This window comes from Pecten maximus, chromosome 5, assembly GCF_902652985.1.
Source record: "Pecten maximus chromosome 5, xPecMax1.1, whole genome shotgun sequence".
Classification (NCBI taxonomy): Eukaryota; Metazoa; Mollusca; class Bivalvia; order Pectinida; family Pectinidae; genus Pecten; species Pecten maximus.
This window is the reverse complement of record NC_047019.1, coordinates 29,795,327-29,814,594: the sequence shown is the minus strand read 5'-3', so window position 1 is coordinate 29,814,594 and position 19,268 is coordinate 29,795,327. Positions and strand designations below refer to the sequence as shown.

Here is a 19,268-nt window from a genome sequence, read left to right as displayed (position 1 = left end):
ATATTGGTTTTACCTAAACTTTGGAGACACTGAGTTCCTACCTGTCTGACATTTCTGTTGAGTGGTATGTCAATTTTTGTTTATAGTCATAAGAATAGCTTGACAGAGCTAATGTTAATATTGTTTAAAAACAAGACATTAAATACAAATGCTTGTATCTTGTATTTTTACTACACAGTCATATTAAACTATCATTTTATACGAACAATTATAGTTTCTCTTTCATTTGATACAAACACGTTCTCTTCACTTACTATACTGCGACACTACCCATGTAAAACCCTAGCCAATCCTGTACACTCTAAACCTCGCGAGGGCCATATCTCATTAACAACGTCACGACTGTCATATCAAACGGTATCATACTTCCTTTCAGACTAGAAAAATACAATAAGTTTTTTTCGTTTATTGAATGAGTTTTATTTGTAAAGTGTATAGGTTTGTCGGGTACTTACGAATTATATTTTTATTAGGAATAAGTACAACCCCAGACAGAACAGTTCTGGCAACCTCTCCAACATACCATTAAACTACATCTATTTATCAGATTCACCCTGACAGCTAATATCTATGATTTTCCTCCATGGCCATTAAATCATGTAAGTCCAGACACCAGTGTTTGTAAAAACGAAATCAATACACTAAGCTGCGCCTCTTATAGAGGTACATTTACAGATTAATAGCAGCAGAAACCACCGGATTAATCAGGCCAGACAGTTAGCTTAACATCACCATGCAGTCATTCAAGAAGAATTCACACATACTAGGAGAATTCATACAAGAAGAATTCACACATACTAGGAGAATTCATACAAGAAGAATTCACACATACTAGGAGAATTCATACATACTAGGAGAATTCACACATACTAGGAGAATTCACACATACTAGGAGAATTCACACATACTAGGAGAATTCATACATACTAGGAGAATTCATACATACTAGAATTCATACATACTAGGAGAATTCATACATACTAGGAGAATTCATACATACTAGGAGAATTCATACATACTAGGAGAATTCACACATACTAGGAGAATTCATACATACTAGGAGAATTCACACATACTAGGAGAATTCATACATACTAGGAGAATTCACACATACTAGGAGAATTCACACATACTAGGAGAATTCATACATACTAGAATTCATACATACTAGGAGAATTCACACATACTAGGAGAATTCACACATACTAGGAGAATTCACACATACTAGGAGAATTCATACATACTAGGAGAATTCATACATACTAGGAGAATTCATACATACTAGGAGAATTCATACATACTAGGAGAATTCATACATACTAGGAGAATTCATACATACTAGGAGAATTCATACATACTAGGAGAATTCATACATACTAGGAGAATTCACACATACTAGGAGAATTCATTCAAGAAGAATTCACACATACTAGGAGAATTCATTCAAGAAGAATTCACACATACTAGGAGAATTCATACATACTAGGATAATTCACACATACTAGGAGAATTCACACATACTAGGAGAATTCACACATACTAGGAGAATTCATACATACTAGGAGAATTCATACATACTAGGAGAATTCATACATACTAGGAGAATTCATACATACTAGGAGAATTCATACATACTAGGAGAATTCACACATACTAGGAGAATTCACACATACTAGGAGAATTCACACATACTAGGAGAATTCATACATACTAGGAGAATTCATACATACTAGGAGAATTCATACATACTAGGAGAATTCATACATACTAGGAGAATTCATACATACTAGGATAATTCACACATACTAGGAGAATTCACACATACTAGGAGAATTCATACATACTAGGAGAATTCATACATACTAGGAGAATTCACACATACTAGGAGAATTCATACATACTAGGATAATTCACACATACTAGGAGAATTCACACATACTAGGAGAATTCACACATACTAGGAGAATTCATACATACTAGAATTCATACATACTAGGAGAATTCATACATACTAGGAGAATTCACACATACTAGGAGAATTCACACATACTAGGAGAATTCATACATACTAGGAGAATTCATACATACTAGGAGAATTCATACATACTAGGAGAATTCATACATACTAGGAGAATTCATACATACTAGGATAATTCACACATACTAGGAGAATTCATACATACTAGGAGAATTCATACATACTAGGAGAATTCACACATACTAGGAGAATTCATACATACTAGGAGAATTCATACATACTAGAATTCACACATACTAGGAGAATTCATACATACTAGGAGAATTCATACATACTAGGAGAATTCATACATACTAGAATTCATACATACTAGGAGAATTCATACATACTAGGAGAATTCACACATACTAGGAGAATTCACACATACTAGGAGAATTCACACATACTAGAATTCATACATACTAGGAGAATTCATACATACTAGGAGAATTCACACATACTAGGAGAATTCATACATACTAGAATTCATACATACTAGGAGAATTCATACATACTAGGAGAATTCACACATACTAGGAGAATTCATACATACTAGAATTCATACATACTAGGAGAATTCATACATACTAGGAGAATTCACACATACTAGGAGAATTCATACATACTAGAATTCATACATACTAGGAGAATTCATACATACTAGGAGAATTCACACATACTAGGAGAATTCACACATACTAGGAGAATTCATACATACTAGAATTCACACATACTAGGAGAATTCATACATACTAGAATTCACACATACTAGGAGAATTCACACATACTAGGAGAATTCATACATACTAGGAGAATTCATACATACTAGGAGAATTCACACATACTAGGAGAATTCACACATACTAGGAGAATTCATACATACTAGGAGAATTCATACATACTAGGAGAATTCATACATACTAGGAGAATTCATACATACTAGGAGAATTCACACATACTAGGAGAATTCACACATACTAGGAGAATTCATACATACTAGGAGAATTCATACATACTAGGAGAATTCACACATACTAGGAGAATTCACACATACTAGGAGAATTCACACATACTAGGAGAATTCATACATACTAGGAGAATTCATACATACTAGGAGAATTCACACATACTAGGAGAATTCACACATACTAGGAGAATTCATACATACTAGGAGAATTCACACATACTAGGAGAATTCATACATACTAGGAGAATTCATACATACTAGGAGAATTCATACATACTAGGAGAATTCATACATACTAGGAGAATTCATACATACTAGGAGAATTCACACATACTAGGAGAATTCACACATACTAGGAGAATTCATACATACTAGGAGAATTCATACATACTAGGAGAATTCACACATACTAGGAGAATTCACACATACTAGGAGAATTCATACATACTAGGAGAATTCATACATACTAGGAGAATTCACACATACTAGGAGAATTCATACATACTAGAATTCATACATACTAGGAGAATTCATACATACTAGGAGAATTCATACAAGAAGAATTCACACATACTAGGAGAATTCATACAAGAAGAATTCACACATTCTAGGAGAATTCATACAAGAAGAATTCACACATTCTAGGAGAATTCATACAAGAAGAATTCACACATACTAGGAGAATTCATACATACTAGGAGAATTCATACATACAAGAAGAATTCACACATACTAGGAGAATTCATACAAGAAGAATTCATGTAAATATTAGAATTCATACAAGAAAAATTCATATACATATTGGAAGAATGGACCAATGGAGAATTCATATTTACCAAGATAATTCATTGAATGAACATTAAACTTTCTTATTTGTATTTGTTCCATAAAATCATTTTGAATCCTTTGATAATAATAATGGAGACATTTTTTATAAAAATATTATTAAGCCATTTTGAATCCTTTGATAATAATAATGGAGACATTTTTTATAATAATATTATTAAGCCATCTGATAATAATGGATTCAGAGGCTGATCCCAGGAATAAACCATTAAATTACAGGTGGAACCACAACTGTACTAGTTCCAATTACATCCTTTAATCTGATAATTTTTGTTCTTGAAAATTTTCATGTGTTTAAATTATGCAAAATGTTTTTAAACACAGATGTTTGCCATTTTGTTTCCTGATCACATGACCTAGGGAATTCCTGTATGAGTTAGTAGTTATGTTTTAATATATACACTAATAGGTAGAAGATCATTACAGAATCTGTTATGATAATATCACACCTATAATCATTACCGAGCTGATCAAGGACCACTTTTAGGTATTTAAGTGCCTTCCAATACAGAACATAATTAAACACAAATTCTACACATTACACTTTACTAAATGGTATTTACAGGGGCCTTTCCTCTTCCTTTAGGAAAACACCATGGTAACTGAGGAAATATTAAAAAATCTTTTATGTGTGATCTTGCTTCATTAAATAGAAATTAGTTGCTTTATTACATCTGCTTGTGAAATATTACGTGAAATACATTCTGATCAGCAGTTCTTCATAGGGCAATTAAGGCAAGTTAAATTTACTAGCTACAAAGCTGAGTTTATATACCAAACATCAGCCAGGCCAAGTTAACTAAGATATGTGTATATCTATCACTTATTGGCCAGGTCAAATTAACTCTAAATTAACTCTAATTAACCAATGAGATTCCACAGCTCCATATATAGGCTGCAATGTCAACATACATTTTAATAAGGAAGAAATCAGGCAGAATATGCTTTTATCATATATATTCAAGTTATGCTATTGAGAGGTGGGAGGTCCAGAATGTACCCACTTCTACTTGTCCAACTCAATTGTCTATACCAGGTGGCAGAGTGTAGTCCCTATAATTTTATCTAGATACTGTACTAAATTGGTAGATATCAGAGAAGTTGATGTAACGAGATCTACAGCAGTGTGCAAAACCTGTATACAATTCCTTATCACATGTTTACAACAAATCTTAATGTTGGACAAAGCATCTCAAGTGATCCCCACACACCTAGACACACTACACATAACCTGAAACTTCAGGTCCAATGTGTGAGGTGGGATCTGGATCTATGTGATTGTATAGACATATGTAGATCTTGTTGCTTCAATCATTTACAGCATGGTTTTAAAAGTTACACTCAGTAATATACAGCATGGTTCGAAAGGTATGCTCAGTAATTTACAGCACAGTTTTAAAGTTTTACTGTACACTGTATACTGTACCCTGTATACCGTACCCTGTATACCGTACTCTGTATACCGTACACTGTATACTGTACTCTGTATACTGTACTCTGTATACTGTACCCTGTATACTGTACTCTGTATACTGTACCCTGTATACTGTACCCTGTATACTGTACCCTGTATACTGTACTCTGTATACTGTACACTGTATACTGTACTCTGTATACTGTACCCTGTATACTGTACTCTGTATACTGTACCCTGTATACTGTACTCTGTATACTGTACCCTGTATACTGTTCTCTGTATACTGTACTCTGTATACTGTATACTGTACTCTGTATACTGTACTCTGTATACTGTATTCTGTATACTGTTCTCTGTATACTGTACTCTGTATACTGTACCCTGTATACTGTACCCTGTATACTGTACCCTGTATACTGTACTCTGTATACTGTACTCTGTATACTGTATTCTGTATACTGTTCTCTGTATACTGTACTCTGTATACTGTACACTGTATACTGTACCCTGTATACTGAACTCTGTATACTGTACTCTGTATACTGTACACTGTATACTGTACTCTGTATACTGTACACTGTATACTGTATTCTGTATACTGTTCTCTGTATACTGTACTCTGTATATCTCTCTGTAATCTGTACTCTGTATACTGTACCCTGTATACTGTTCTCTGTATACTGTACCCTGTATACTGTACCCTGTATACTGTACCCTGTATACTGTACTCTGTATACTGTACTCTGTATACTGTACTCTGTATACCGTACTCTGTAATCTGTACTCTGTATACTGTACCCTGTATACTGTACTCTGTATACTGTACCCTGTATACTGTACCCTGTATACTGTACCCTGTATACTGTACTCTGTATACTGTACCCTGTATACTGTACTCTGTATACGTACTGTACTCTGTATACAGTATTCTGTATACTGTACCCTGTATACTGTACCCTGTATACTGTTCTCTGTATACTGTAGTGTACTCTGTATACTGTAGTGTACTCTGTATACTGTACTCTGTATACTGTACTCTGTATACGGTACCCTGTATACTGTACTCTGTATACTGTACTCTGTATACTGTACCCTGTATACTGTACCCTGTATACTGTACCCTGTACTCTGTATACTGTACCCTGTATACTGTACTCTGTATACTGTAGTGTACTCTGTATACTGTACTCTGTATACTGTACCCTGTATACTGTACCCTGTATACTGTACTCTGTATACTGTACCCTGTATACTGTACCCTGTATACTGTACTCTGTATCCTGTACTCTGTAGTGTACTATGTATACTGTACCCTGTATACTGTACCCTGTATACTGTACCCTGTATACGGTACTCTGTATACCGTACCCTGTATACTGTACTCTGTATACTGTACCCTGTTTACTGTACTCTGTATACTGTACTCTGTACACTATATACTGTACTCTGTATACTGTACTCTGTATACTGTACCCTGTATACTGTACCCTGTATACTGTACTCTGTATACTGTACTCTGTATACCGTACTCTGTATACTGTACCCTGTATACTGTACTCTGTATACCGTACTCTGTATACCGTACACTGTATACTGTAGCTGTACTCTGTATACTGTACTCTGTATACTGTTCTCTGTATACTGTACCCTGTATACTGTACCCTGTATACTGTACTCTGTATACCGTACCCTGTATACTGTACCCTGTATACGGTACTCTGTATACCGTACCCTGTATACTGTACTCTGTATACTGTACTCTGTATACTGAACTCTGTATACTGTACCCTGTATACTGTACCCTGTATACTGTACTTTGTATACCGTACACTGTACACTGTATACTGTACCCTGTATACTGTACTCTGTATACCGTACACTGTATACTGTATACTGTATTCTGTATACTGTACTCTGTATACTGTATTCTGTATACTGTACTCTGTATACTGTACCCTGTATACGGTACTCTGTATACCGTACTACTGTACCCTGTATACTGTACTCTGTATACTGTACTCTGTATACCGTACACTGTACACTTTATACTGTATTCTGTATACTGTACTCTGTATACTGTACTCTGTAAACTCATAACCATATACTGTACTCTGTATACTGTACTATATATATATACTGTACTCTGTATACTGTACTCTGTATACTGTACACTGTATACTGTACTCTGTATACTGTACACTGTATACTGTACCCTGTATACTGTACCCTGTATACTGAACTCTGTATACTGTACTCTGTATACTGTACTCTGTACACTGTATACTGTACTCTGTATACTGTACACTGTATACTGTACCCTGTATACTGTACCCTGTATACTGAACTCTGTATACTGTACTCTGTAATACAGTACACTGTATACTGTACTCTGTATACTGTACTCTGTACACTGTATACTGTACTCTGTATACTGTACACTGTATACTGTACCCTGTATACTGTACCCTGTATACTGAACTCTGTATACTGTACTCTGTATACAGTACACTGTATACTGTACTCTGTATACTGTACACTGTATACTGTACCCTGTATACTGTACTCTGTATACTGTACACTGTATACTGTACCCTGTATACTGAACTCTGTATACTGTACTCTGTATACTGTACACTGTATACTGTACTCTGTATACTGTACTCTGTATACTGTACCCTGTATACTGTACCCTGTATACTGAACTCTGTATACTGTACTCTGTATACTGTACTCTGTATACTGTACACTGTATACTGTACTATATATATATACTGTACAATGTATACTGTACTATATATATATACTGTACAATGTATACTGTACTATATATATATACTGTACAATGTATACTGTACACTGTATACGGTACTCTGTATACTGTACTCTGTAAACTCATAACCATATACTGTACTATGTATACTGAACACATTAAAACATATGATGGGTGTAACTTTCAGTAAACAAACATGGTGATGATATATCATGTCCGTATACACTCAAAACTTTACTCGGACATTGACTGATGTTCTCTTGCATGTTTTCTGATAGCCAGCTAGCTAATAATGGTTCTTCACTTCGTTAAGAACAGTTTCAGCAAAGTCATTAAGAAAGTGTGGGCACAACAAACACACTCTAATAACAAGCTGTTAAGTATATTTGTATATTGCAGTGCTATTTTCAGCTGTATTCATCCATTCTAATTTTAACACTGTAAAGTACAGCGTCTGGTGTGAAATCTTCTGACTGTTTCGAGTACATAGTGGCACTGCTCCAGTACATTAACTTTCAGAATGACTTTGTGGCTTACAGGAAAATGACATCAATCTCCAAATGCTTTCATTAGCAGCTTTCCAATATCTAATGAGTGGTTAATTAAGTTAGAAAACATTAAATGATTTTTATAAGTGATGCTCTTTGTGAGAAAATGATAAAACCCAACATTTTACCAGTTATATTCTGATGTTGAACAGTGCTCATTAAACAAATTTAATCTAATTATCATAATTCTGTTTGTATTACCCAGCAGTTATCCATTACAGAATCTTGGGTGGTATGTACCTCTCTAGAGCATGTCAGCTGACGTACCTTTCAGGTAAGTATCGGAGTCAGCTGACGTACCTCTCAGGTAAGTATATATGTAAGGTCAGCTGACAGAATATAAGTAACTGGTACTGTTACATATTCCTGCTGTATAATGTACCATCATACAGACACAGCAGCTCAATACAGCAATAAACATGTAATTAATATATACATTTTATACTGCTGGCTTTATAAGCTAAAGTCAATAAAGGAAGTGTTCCTGTAGAAAATGAAGTAAAATCTCAGCTCAGCTACTTCTTAAAGGACACGACATTACGAGTGCTACCAATTACCAGGATACATGGCATAAGATTTGAGTTAGGGGATAACCGAAATGGATTTCTACAATGACTTATGGTAATATCGTGAAGTCCTATTACAATTACTGTTCAGGGTCTACTCTTTGTGATTAAATTAAACTCTGACACGGTGTCTTGATATGTAAGATTTCCCAATGATCCCACTCAACCTTTCTGGTAAATATCATTGTAGTAACAGTGTCGTAACAGTTGTCTGGCTATTAGATATTAAACTTCGTTCATAGACTCAAGAAATATCAAATTACTAAACACTAATTTTAAAGGTAGGATATATATTATTGTGATGTGGTTCCACTGGGATGCTGATCATACATAAACTTGATATTAATATGAGATACTATATAGATAAAACATCAATTACAGCCACACTGCCATAAAGGACTGAAATTACCAGTAGTTAAGTTGTACATAGTATGGAACTGAAACAAAACCATCAACCTCTAAATAGCAAACTGAAATAAAAGGACAATATGTACAATGACGCCATACCATACAACTGAGAGTACAGTGACTCCACACCATACAACTGAAAGTACAGTAACCCAACACCATACAACTGAAAGTACAGTGACTCCACACCATACAACTGAGAGTACAGTGACTCCAACACCATACAACTGAAAGTACAGTGACCCCAACACCATACAACTGAAAGTACAGTGACCCCAACACCATACAACTGAAAGTACAGTGACTCAAACACCATACAACTGAAAGTACAGTGACTCCAACACCATACAACTGAGAGTACAGTGACTCCAACACCATACAACTGAAAGTACAGTGACTCCAACACCATACAACTGAAAGTACAGTGACCCCACAACATACAACTGAAAGTACAGTGACTCCAACACCATACAACTGAAAGTACAGTGACCCCAACACCATACAACTGAAAGTACAGTGACTCCAACACCATACAACTGAAAGTACAGTGATCCCGTAACATACAACTGAAAGTACAGTGACCCCAACACCATACAACTGAGAGTGCAGTGACTCCAACACCATATTATTGAAACTACAATTACACACACGACTAGTTAAGGTGTGCAAACATTAAAGTACTAGGTGTTCTACAAAACATGACTTTAGTTTAGTTTAGTTTTGTCAGGATTATTAAAGATGCTGAAGATTATAAAGTCAACCCATGTGTAAGCCAAGAAAAAAAGATAAAACTAGTTTAACAACTACCAACTCTGTAACAAAATGTTTATCCATTTAATGTAAATAGCTTATGTTTCAAAAAAGCACAGCCCGACTAATTGTAACACCATCAGACAACGCTTGCTCTTCCGTTAAGTGTTTCAGCTCATTTACAGTCCTGCATTTCTCACATCCACTCCATCAGCTTCACACCTATAACAATCACTACAGGAGCACTGACAAGTTTGAATCTATCACACAACCAGAATTAAGCCCGCAAGAACAATATAAATTGGCTACAATCTATATTTGCAACACCGAAGTGTTATACACCAAAGCCATAAGCAACCTTTGGCAATACAAACATTTACATTGGTGAGGAAGTACAAACACAAAATTAGTGCAGGAATCATGGAGCTAACATTGCCATATAACTATTACCGAGTATAGAAAACCAATGATTTTAACAACAGTAGATTCTGAATTCATGTCCTGATCAGATGTGATATAGTCTCCAGTTGCTGTGTGAACACGTAGTTAAAGAGAGATAACTGTTACAGGAATTCAGAACTAGATCCAGTACCTAAAGCACTGTCTTAAGTGTTATATTTTTTTTTTGTCACATTCTCATTGTCACAAGACTTCCATTTTCATATATTACTCTGTACAGTTGTCTAAACAGACCAACATCATATAGGAGGGCATCTCCTATATGATATTGATCTGTTTATTTTTGTTATAGAGTACAGTAGAAACATCATACTGACAAACACACCCAGCAACACAAGACAACGGCTCACATTACACTGTAAATCATTTTTACACTAGGGACTCCCAAAATGCTAAATATAAACATGTTAAAGATATGATTTACTGTAAATATATACTTACATGAATACACATCACAGGCAGGTCTATATAGTTGAGAAGTTCATGATGAAATTTGACAGACATACAGGAGCTTAAAAACACCATGATTTTCTTCTTCCGGTTCTTCTTCAGAAAAGTAAACAGCAGTAAAAATCTTTTGTCTGATGGACACACTACATAACCCTGCAAAATTAAACAGATCGATAAAAGTCATTCAGTTATTTTCCCTCAAATTATTATACTTTATCATACTAATTATTACACTTAATCACATTAATAATTACTCATTATCATATTGATTATTACACATTATCATATTAATCATTACACAATAACAGATTAGTTATTACACATTTTCATACTAATTATTATACCTTATCGTATCAATTATTACACATTATCATATTAATTATTACACATTTTCATATTAATTAAAATTACACTTTGTCATATTAATTTTCACACTTTATCATATCAATCATTACACATTATCATATTAATTATTACACATTTTCATATAAATTTTTCATCCCATTTGGGTCACTAATTCATCATTAAGAAACATTAAGCTGCATTGCATTGCTAATTTACTCTTCTTTTTTTTTAAATTAGTGATTTTAATTTATTTATTTATTCATTTTAGGCAAATTTTAATAAAAACTGCTTTCAAGAGTTCATTATACAAATACATCCTCCGACACACCCTTGTAATTAAAATCCTTGAATCAGGAAAATGTTATATTATCTTTGTATTCATTTATTCCATTCAGCTGCTCTGGACGTCAATGAATTCATAAAGGAAACGGTGACAAAAACCACTTTGTAAAAATAAAGACATTTTAATCTGTAGCCCTTCTAGCCAGGTCAAATAAAAGGCTAAACAAGTATATACCTGATTAGGATAATGTGTTGGCAGGTCCTTACGTAGGCAAGATATTACTTCTTAAACATATTTTATCTATTTAATGCCTTAGTTGTCTACACCAATAAGTTAATTCGATTCCAACATAGAATATCGGTACTACTTCCTGAAATGTGTTTACCTATCAGCTAAGAAGTTAACAATTTTAAAACTTTAAGGAATTGGAGAGGAATCCTGCACACATCATTTCTATCCATACTGCATATAATAATCTCAACATCCAAGCACAATGACATACAAAGAGAGACAACTCTGCTTAAACTCTCAAACTAAAGTTTCACCTTCTGACTTTCAATGTTCCCCAAACAATGGTTACTTTTTCCAGGTTATGTTTTATATTCCATATAATCTTGTTATTAAGATCTTTCCATATTATTCCTTCTATAACATTTAAGTTTATGTTGTTAATTGTATGTTTCTTTAACAACTTGATGTTGTTGCTTAACTGCAGGCAGGCTCCTTTTTAGTAGATGATGTCTATACTTTACTGTGTGTTATTCCATTAAAATATCTACCTGACCCCAGGACTCCACAACAAATCACTTATATACATGGTTGGATTGCCTTCCTATTACTCCTATGAAATTTATTAAATAAATTACATAGGCGGCACCCCTTAACCAAACCTGGAGTCCTGAGGTGGGGTAGATGTTTTACTGGAAGAGCCCTGAACAAATACAGAATCCTGCCTCACTCTATCCAGAAATATTAGAGTAAGATATCTGACCTACGCCATCTAGATGTATTGGAGTAAGATATCTGCCCCAAGCTATCTAGATGTATTGGAGTAAGATATCTGCCCTATGCTATCTAGATGTATTGGAGTAAGATATCTGCCCTACACCATCTAGATGTATTGGAGTAAGATATCTGCCCCAAGCTATCTAGATGTATTGGAGTAAGATATCTGCCCTACCCTATCTAGATGTATTGGAGTAAGATATCTGCCCTATGCTATCTAGATGTATTGGAGTAAGATATCTGCCCTAACCTATCAATTAAGATGTATTGGAGTAAGATATCTGCCCTACGCTATCAAGATGTATTGGAGTAAGATATCTGCCCTACCCTATCTAGATGTATTGGAGTAAGATATATGCCCTATGCTATCTAGATGTATTGGAGTAAGATATCTGCCCTATGCTATCTAGATGTATTAGAGTAAGATATCTGCCCTACCCTATCCAGATGTATTGGAGTAAGATATCTGCCCTATGCTATCTAGATATATTGGAGTAAGATATCTGCCCTATGCTATCTAGATGTATTGGAGTAAGACATCTGCCCTACCCTATCTAGATGTATTGGAGTAAGATATCTGCCCTATGCTATCTAGATATATTGGAGTAAGATACCTGCCCTATGCTATCTAGATGTATTGGAGTAAGATACCTGCCCTATGCTATCAAGATGTATTGGAGTAAGATATCTGCCCTATGCTATCAAGATGTATTGGAGTAAGATATCTGCCCTATGCTATCTTGATGTATTGGAGTAAGATATCTGCCCTATGCTATCTAGATGTATTGGAGTAAGATATCTGCCCTATGCTATCTAGATGTATTAGAGTAAGATATCTGCCCTACCCTATCCAGATGTATTGGAGTAAGATATCTGCCCTATGCTATCTAGATATATTGGAGTAAGATATCTGCCCTATGCTATCTAGATGTATTGGAGTAAGACATCTGCCCTACCCTATCTAGATGTATTGGAGTAAGATATCTGCCCTATGCTATCTAGATATATTGGAGTAAGATACCTGCCCTATGCTATCTAGATGTATTGGAGTAAGATATCTGCCCTATGCTATCTTGATGTATTGGAGTAAGATATCTGCCCTATGCTATCTAGATGTATTGGAGTAAGATATCTGCCCTACCCTATCCAGATGTATTGGAGTAAGATATCTGCCCTATGCTATCTAGATATATTGGAGTAAGATATCTGCCCTATGCTATCTAGATGTATTGGAGTAAGATATCTGCCCTATGCTATCTAGATGTATTGGAGTAAGATAACTACCCTATGCTATCTTGATGTATTGGAGTAAGATATCTGCCCTATGCTATCTAGATGTATTGGAGTAAGATATCTGCCCTATGCTATCTAGATGTATTGGAGTAAGATATCTGCCCTATGCTATCTTGATGTATTGGAGTAAGATATCTGCCCTATGCTATCTAGATGTATTGAAGATATCTGCCTCACTCTATCCAGATGTATTGGAGTAAGATATCTGCCCTATGCTATCTAGATGTATTGGAGTAAGATATCTGCCCTATGCAATCTTGATGTATTGGAGTAAGATATCTGCCCTATGCTATCTTGATGTATTGGAGTAAGATATCTGCCCTATGCTATCTTGATGTATTGGAGTAAGATATCTGCCCTATGCTATCTAGATGTATTGGAGTAAGATATCTGCCCTATGCTATCTAGATGTATTAGAGTAAGATATCTGCCCTACGCTATCTAGATGTATTGGAGTAAGATATCTGCCCTACGCTATTTAGATGTATTGGAGTAAGACATCTGCTCCACACTATCCAGATGTATTGGAGTAAGATATCTGCCCTATGCTATCTAAATGTATTGGAGTAAGATATCTGCCCTATGCTATCTTGATGTATTGGAGTAAGATAACTACCCTATGCTATCTTGATGTATTGGAGTAAGATATCTGCCCTATGCTATCTAGATATATTGGAGTAAGATACCTGCCCTATGCTATCTAGATGTATTGGAGTAAGATATCTGCCCTATGCTATCTTGATGTATTGGAGTAAGATATCTGCCCTATGCTATCTAGATGTATTGGAGTAAGATATCTGCCCTACCCTATCCAGATGTATTGGAGTAAGATATCTGCCCTATGCTATCTAGATGTATTGGAGTAAGATAACTACCCTATGCTATCTTGATGTATTGGAGTAAGATATCTGCCCTATGCTATCTAGATATATTGGAGTAAGATACCTGCCCTATGCTATCTAGATGTATTGGAGTAAGATATCTGCCCTATGCTATCTTGATGTATTGGAGTAAGATATCTGCCCTATGCTATCTAGATGTATTGAAGATATCTGCCTCACTCTATCCAGATGTATTGGAGTAAGATATCTGCCCTATGCTATCTTGATGTATTGGAGTAAGATATCTGCCCTATGCAATCTTGATGTATTGGAGTAAGATATCTGCCCTATGCTATCTTGATGTATTGGAGTAAGATATCTGCCCTATGCTATCTTGATGTATTGGAGTAAGATATCTGCCCTATGCTATCTAGATGTATTGGAGTAAGATATCTGCCCTATGCTATCTAGATGTATTAGAGTAAGATATCTGCCCTACGCTATCTAGATGTATTGGAGTAAGATATCTGCCCTACGCTATCTAGATGTATTGGAGTAAGACATCTGCTCCACACTATCCAGATGTATTGGAGTAAGATATCTGCCCTATGCTATCTAAATGTATTGGAGTAAGATATCTGTCCTATGCTATCTTGATGTATTGGAGTAAGATAACTACCCTATGCTATCTTGATGTATTGGAGTAAGATATCTGCCCTATGCTATCTTGATGTATTGGAGTAAGATATCCGCCCTATGCTATCTTGATGTATTGGAGTAAGATATCTGCCCTATGCTATCTAAATGTATTGGAGTAAGATATCTGCCCTATGCTATCTAGATGTATTGGAGTAAGATATCTGCCCTATGCTATCTAGATGTATTGGAGTAAGATATCTGCCCTACCCTATCAAGATGTATTGGAGTAAGATATCTGCCCTATGCTATCTTGATGTATTGGAGTAAGATATCTGCCCTACCCTATCAAGATGTATTGGAGTAAGATATCTGCCCTATGCTATCTAGATGTATTGGAGTAAGATATCTGCCCTACCCTATCAAGATGTATTGGAGTAAGATATCTGCCCTATGCTATCTTGATGTATTGGAGTAAGATATCTGCCCTATGCTATCTAGATGTATTGGAGTAAGATATCTGCCCTATGCTATCTAGATGTATTGGAGTAAGATATCTGCCCTACCCTATCAAGATGTATTGGAGTAAGACACAAAGACAAAACCACAACAGCACTGTGATCTAAGCTTCCAGGGACACAGCCACCACAGATGTATAGGAACTGAACCACACACTAGGATATACGTATCTTAGTTAGCACTTGTCCAATGCTCTAAAGACTATTGCTGCCCCTCATCCCCCACCCTCTTAACATCCTGATGGAAGTCCTACATATTTCTACTATGACAAGATGTACTTCACACAAACTTACCCGAGTACTACTCTACATACCCATGAAGTTCACACATTTCTAAATTATGAACATCAAAGAATGCAGTGACATTAAAAGCACAATAATTATTGTATCATAAAGGGAGACAATTTTGATATGTTACCCACCTGTTCCAGGCCTTCCACTGTAGCCCTTTCTTTACTGTCATCCACACCTACATACAATGGTTCCTTCTTCAACGAAACTTTTGCCAGGTCTTCAATTTTCCGTGTTTGTGTCGCTGAAAACAGCATTGTCTGTCTTTTTTCTGTAAATTTAATTGGAAAATTCATTATTTTCAATAACTACCACCGCTCTAAATTTGTCATTGAATGTATACAGTCCCAGGTTTTGGTTTGGGTTGTTTTTGTTTAATGTCCTATTAACAGCCAGGGTCATTTAAGGACGTGCCAGGTTTTTGAGGTGGAGGAAAGCCAGAGTACCCGGAGAAAAACCTACGGCCTACAGTCAGTACCTGGCAACTGCCCAACGTAGGTTTCGAACTCGCAACCCAGAGGTGGAGGGCTAGTGTTAAAGTGTCGGGACACCTTAACCACTCGGCTACCTTCCAGTGGCTGTTGTCATCAACCATGACGATTCAACCATGTCGAGTTCAAGTTTGTTCTACACTTAAATACCAAATTATCAAGGATATAAAGTTAAAGTAATATCCGAGACAATTCTGACAAGTTTGTGTCAATAGGGTGAATAGAGTAGAGATACATTGTGAGCAACATCCTTGATATTTCAAGATGAGAAAAGATGAAAAATTTGACAAAACATCAAATGAACTTGAGATGCTATGAAAAAATGAAGATGACCTTAAGATATTGAGGCTAAAACAAGAAGTTGTCTTTAACGATGAAATTGTGATATCACCAAGGTTGTACTTGAAAAGTAACCCTTGTATGGAGGTTTAAATGCTGCATCAATCAGCTGTTAATTAATTTGTCAACATACACTTCACTGTAATATAATTGTATTAATGCTGATATCATACTATATCACAAAATGCATTTCTTTTGTAAAAACAACTTTGATCTAGATATTATGTGATGTTTTAGTCTGATAGTTAAATGTTGATCTGAGCTTCCTTGCTGTAATTGAGCATACTAGCCTATGAACCTCAGATCTGGAGGTTGGTGTATACCATACACAGAATATGTTCATTCATGTATGCTTGTAAAAGACACTCATAATTATTTCTTAAACTCGAAGCGGTACATGTACTTAATGATTAAGCCTAAAACAATACCTGTGTTTTCGCTAACCGTACTGACCTATGGTGTTTTCGCTAACCTTACTGCCCCTATATTTCTGAAGTTTTTAACCTTTTTCAAGGAAGGATTATTGAAGTCAAAATTGCTTGCCTTTACAACCTTAGTAAACTATTTAAAAAATTAAAAAGATTTCCTCATCTACCTACCTTTTTTGTAGCATGTTAGCAGAAACACATGTTATATTTTTTAAGCCTAAGGTTCTTGTTTCTGCCAATACCAGGTCTAACATGATTTCAAATGTGACGAGTCACTACTACCTTTTCTGTTTTTGACCAAAAAAAAGAGATAATCTTGTGGAAATAAATTTTAAACTGTTATGGTCTATAATTTCCAGCAAACAAGCACTGTATGAATGGTTTTTTTTCATGTGGGACATGAACCAATGCTATATTTTGGGTTAATTTTAGGTAAAAGTAGTTTTTACAGTCAATAACTTTTTTTATAATTTATGTAAAATGGACTACAGCCAAGGATGAGATCATGGATCATATAAAACGACTCTCATTCAACACCATATCTAATCATTGATGAGACCATGGATCATATAAAAGGACTCTCATTCAACACCATATCTAATCATTGATGAGACCATGGATCATATAAAACGACTCTCATTCAACAAGATATCTAATCATTGATGAGACCATGGATCATATAAAACGACTCTCATTCAACACCATATCTAATCATTGAAGAGACCATGGATCATTTTAAATGACTCTCATTCAACACCATATCTAATCATTGATGAGACCATGGATCATTTTAAATGACTCTCATTCAACACCATATCTAATCATTGACGAGACCATGGATCATATAAAACGACTCTCATTCAACACCATATCTAATCTCTGATGAGACCATGGATCATATAAAACGACTCTCATTCAACACCATATCTAATCTCTGATGAGACCATGGATCATATAAAACGACTCTCATTCAACACGATATCTAATCATTGATGAGACCATGGATCATATAAAACGACTCTCATTCAACACGATATCTAATCATTGATGAGACCATGGATCATATAAAACGACTCTCATTCAACACCATATCTAATCATTGATGAGACCATGGATCATATAAAAGGACTCTCATTCAACACCATATCTAATCATTGATGAGACCATGGATCATATAAAAGGACTCTCATTCAACAACATTTCTAATAATTGATGAGACCATGGATCATATAAAACGAGTCTCATTCAACACCATATCTAATCATTGATAAGACCATGGATCATATAAAAGGACTCTCATTCAACAACATTTCTAATAATTGATGAGACCATGGGTCATATAAAACGACTCTCATTCAACACCACATCTAATCATTGATAAGACCATGGATCATATAAAAGGACTTTCATTCAACACGATATCTAATCTTTGATGAGACCATGGATCATATAAAAGGACTCTCATTCAACACCATATCTAATCATTGATGAGACCATGGATCATATAAAAGGCCTCTCATTCAACACGACATCTAATCATTGACGAGACCATGGATCATATAAAAGGACTCTCATTCAACACCATATCTAATCATTGATGAGACCATGAATCATATAAAA

General features: G+C 35.2%; 1 protein-coding gene across 2 annotated transcripts in view; it reads right to left on the bottom strand.

Moving 5' to 3' along the window:
* Positions 1-19,268, bottom strand: part of LOC117327760 (ATP-dependent RNA helicase HAS1-like) — a 55,469-nt gene that overhangs the window by 26,216 nt on the left and 9,985 nt on the right. For both annotated transcript variants that reach the window (XM_033884890.1, XM_033884891.1), the window contains exons 9-10: positions 16,522-16,661; positions 11,190-11,351 (exon numbers count right to left, since the gene is read on the bottom strand). In XM_033884890.1, coding sequence (XP_033740781.1) covers positions 11,190-11,351; positions 16,522-16,661 — 302 coding nt within the window. The remainder of the gene's footprint in view (positions 1-11,189; positions 11,352-16,521; positions 16,662-19,268) is intronic.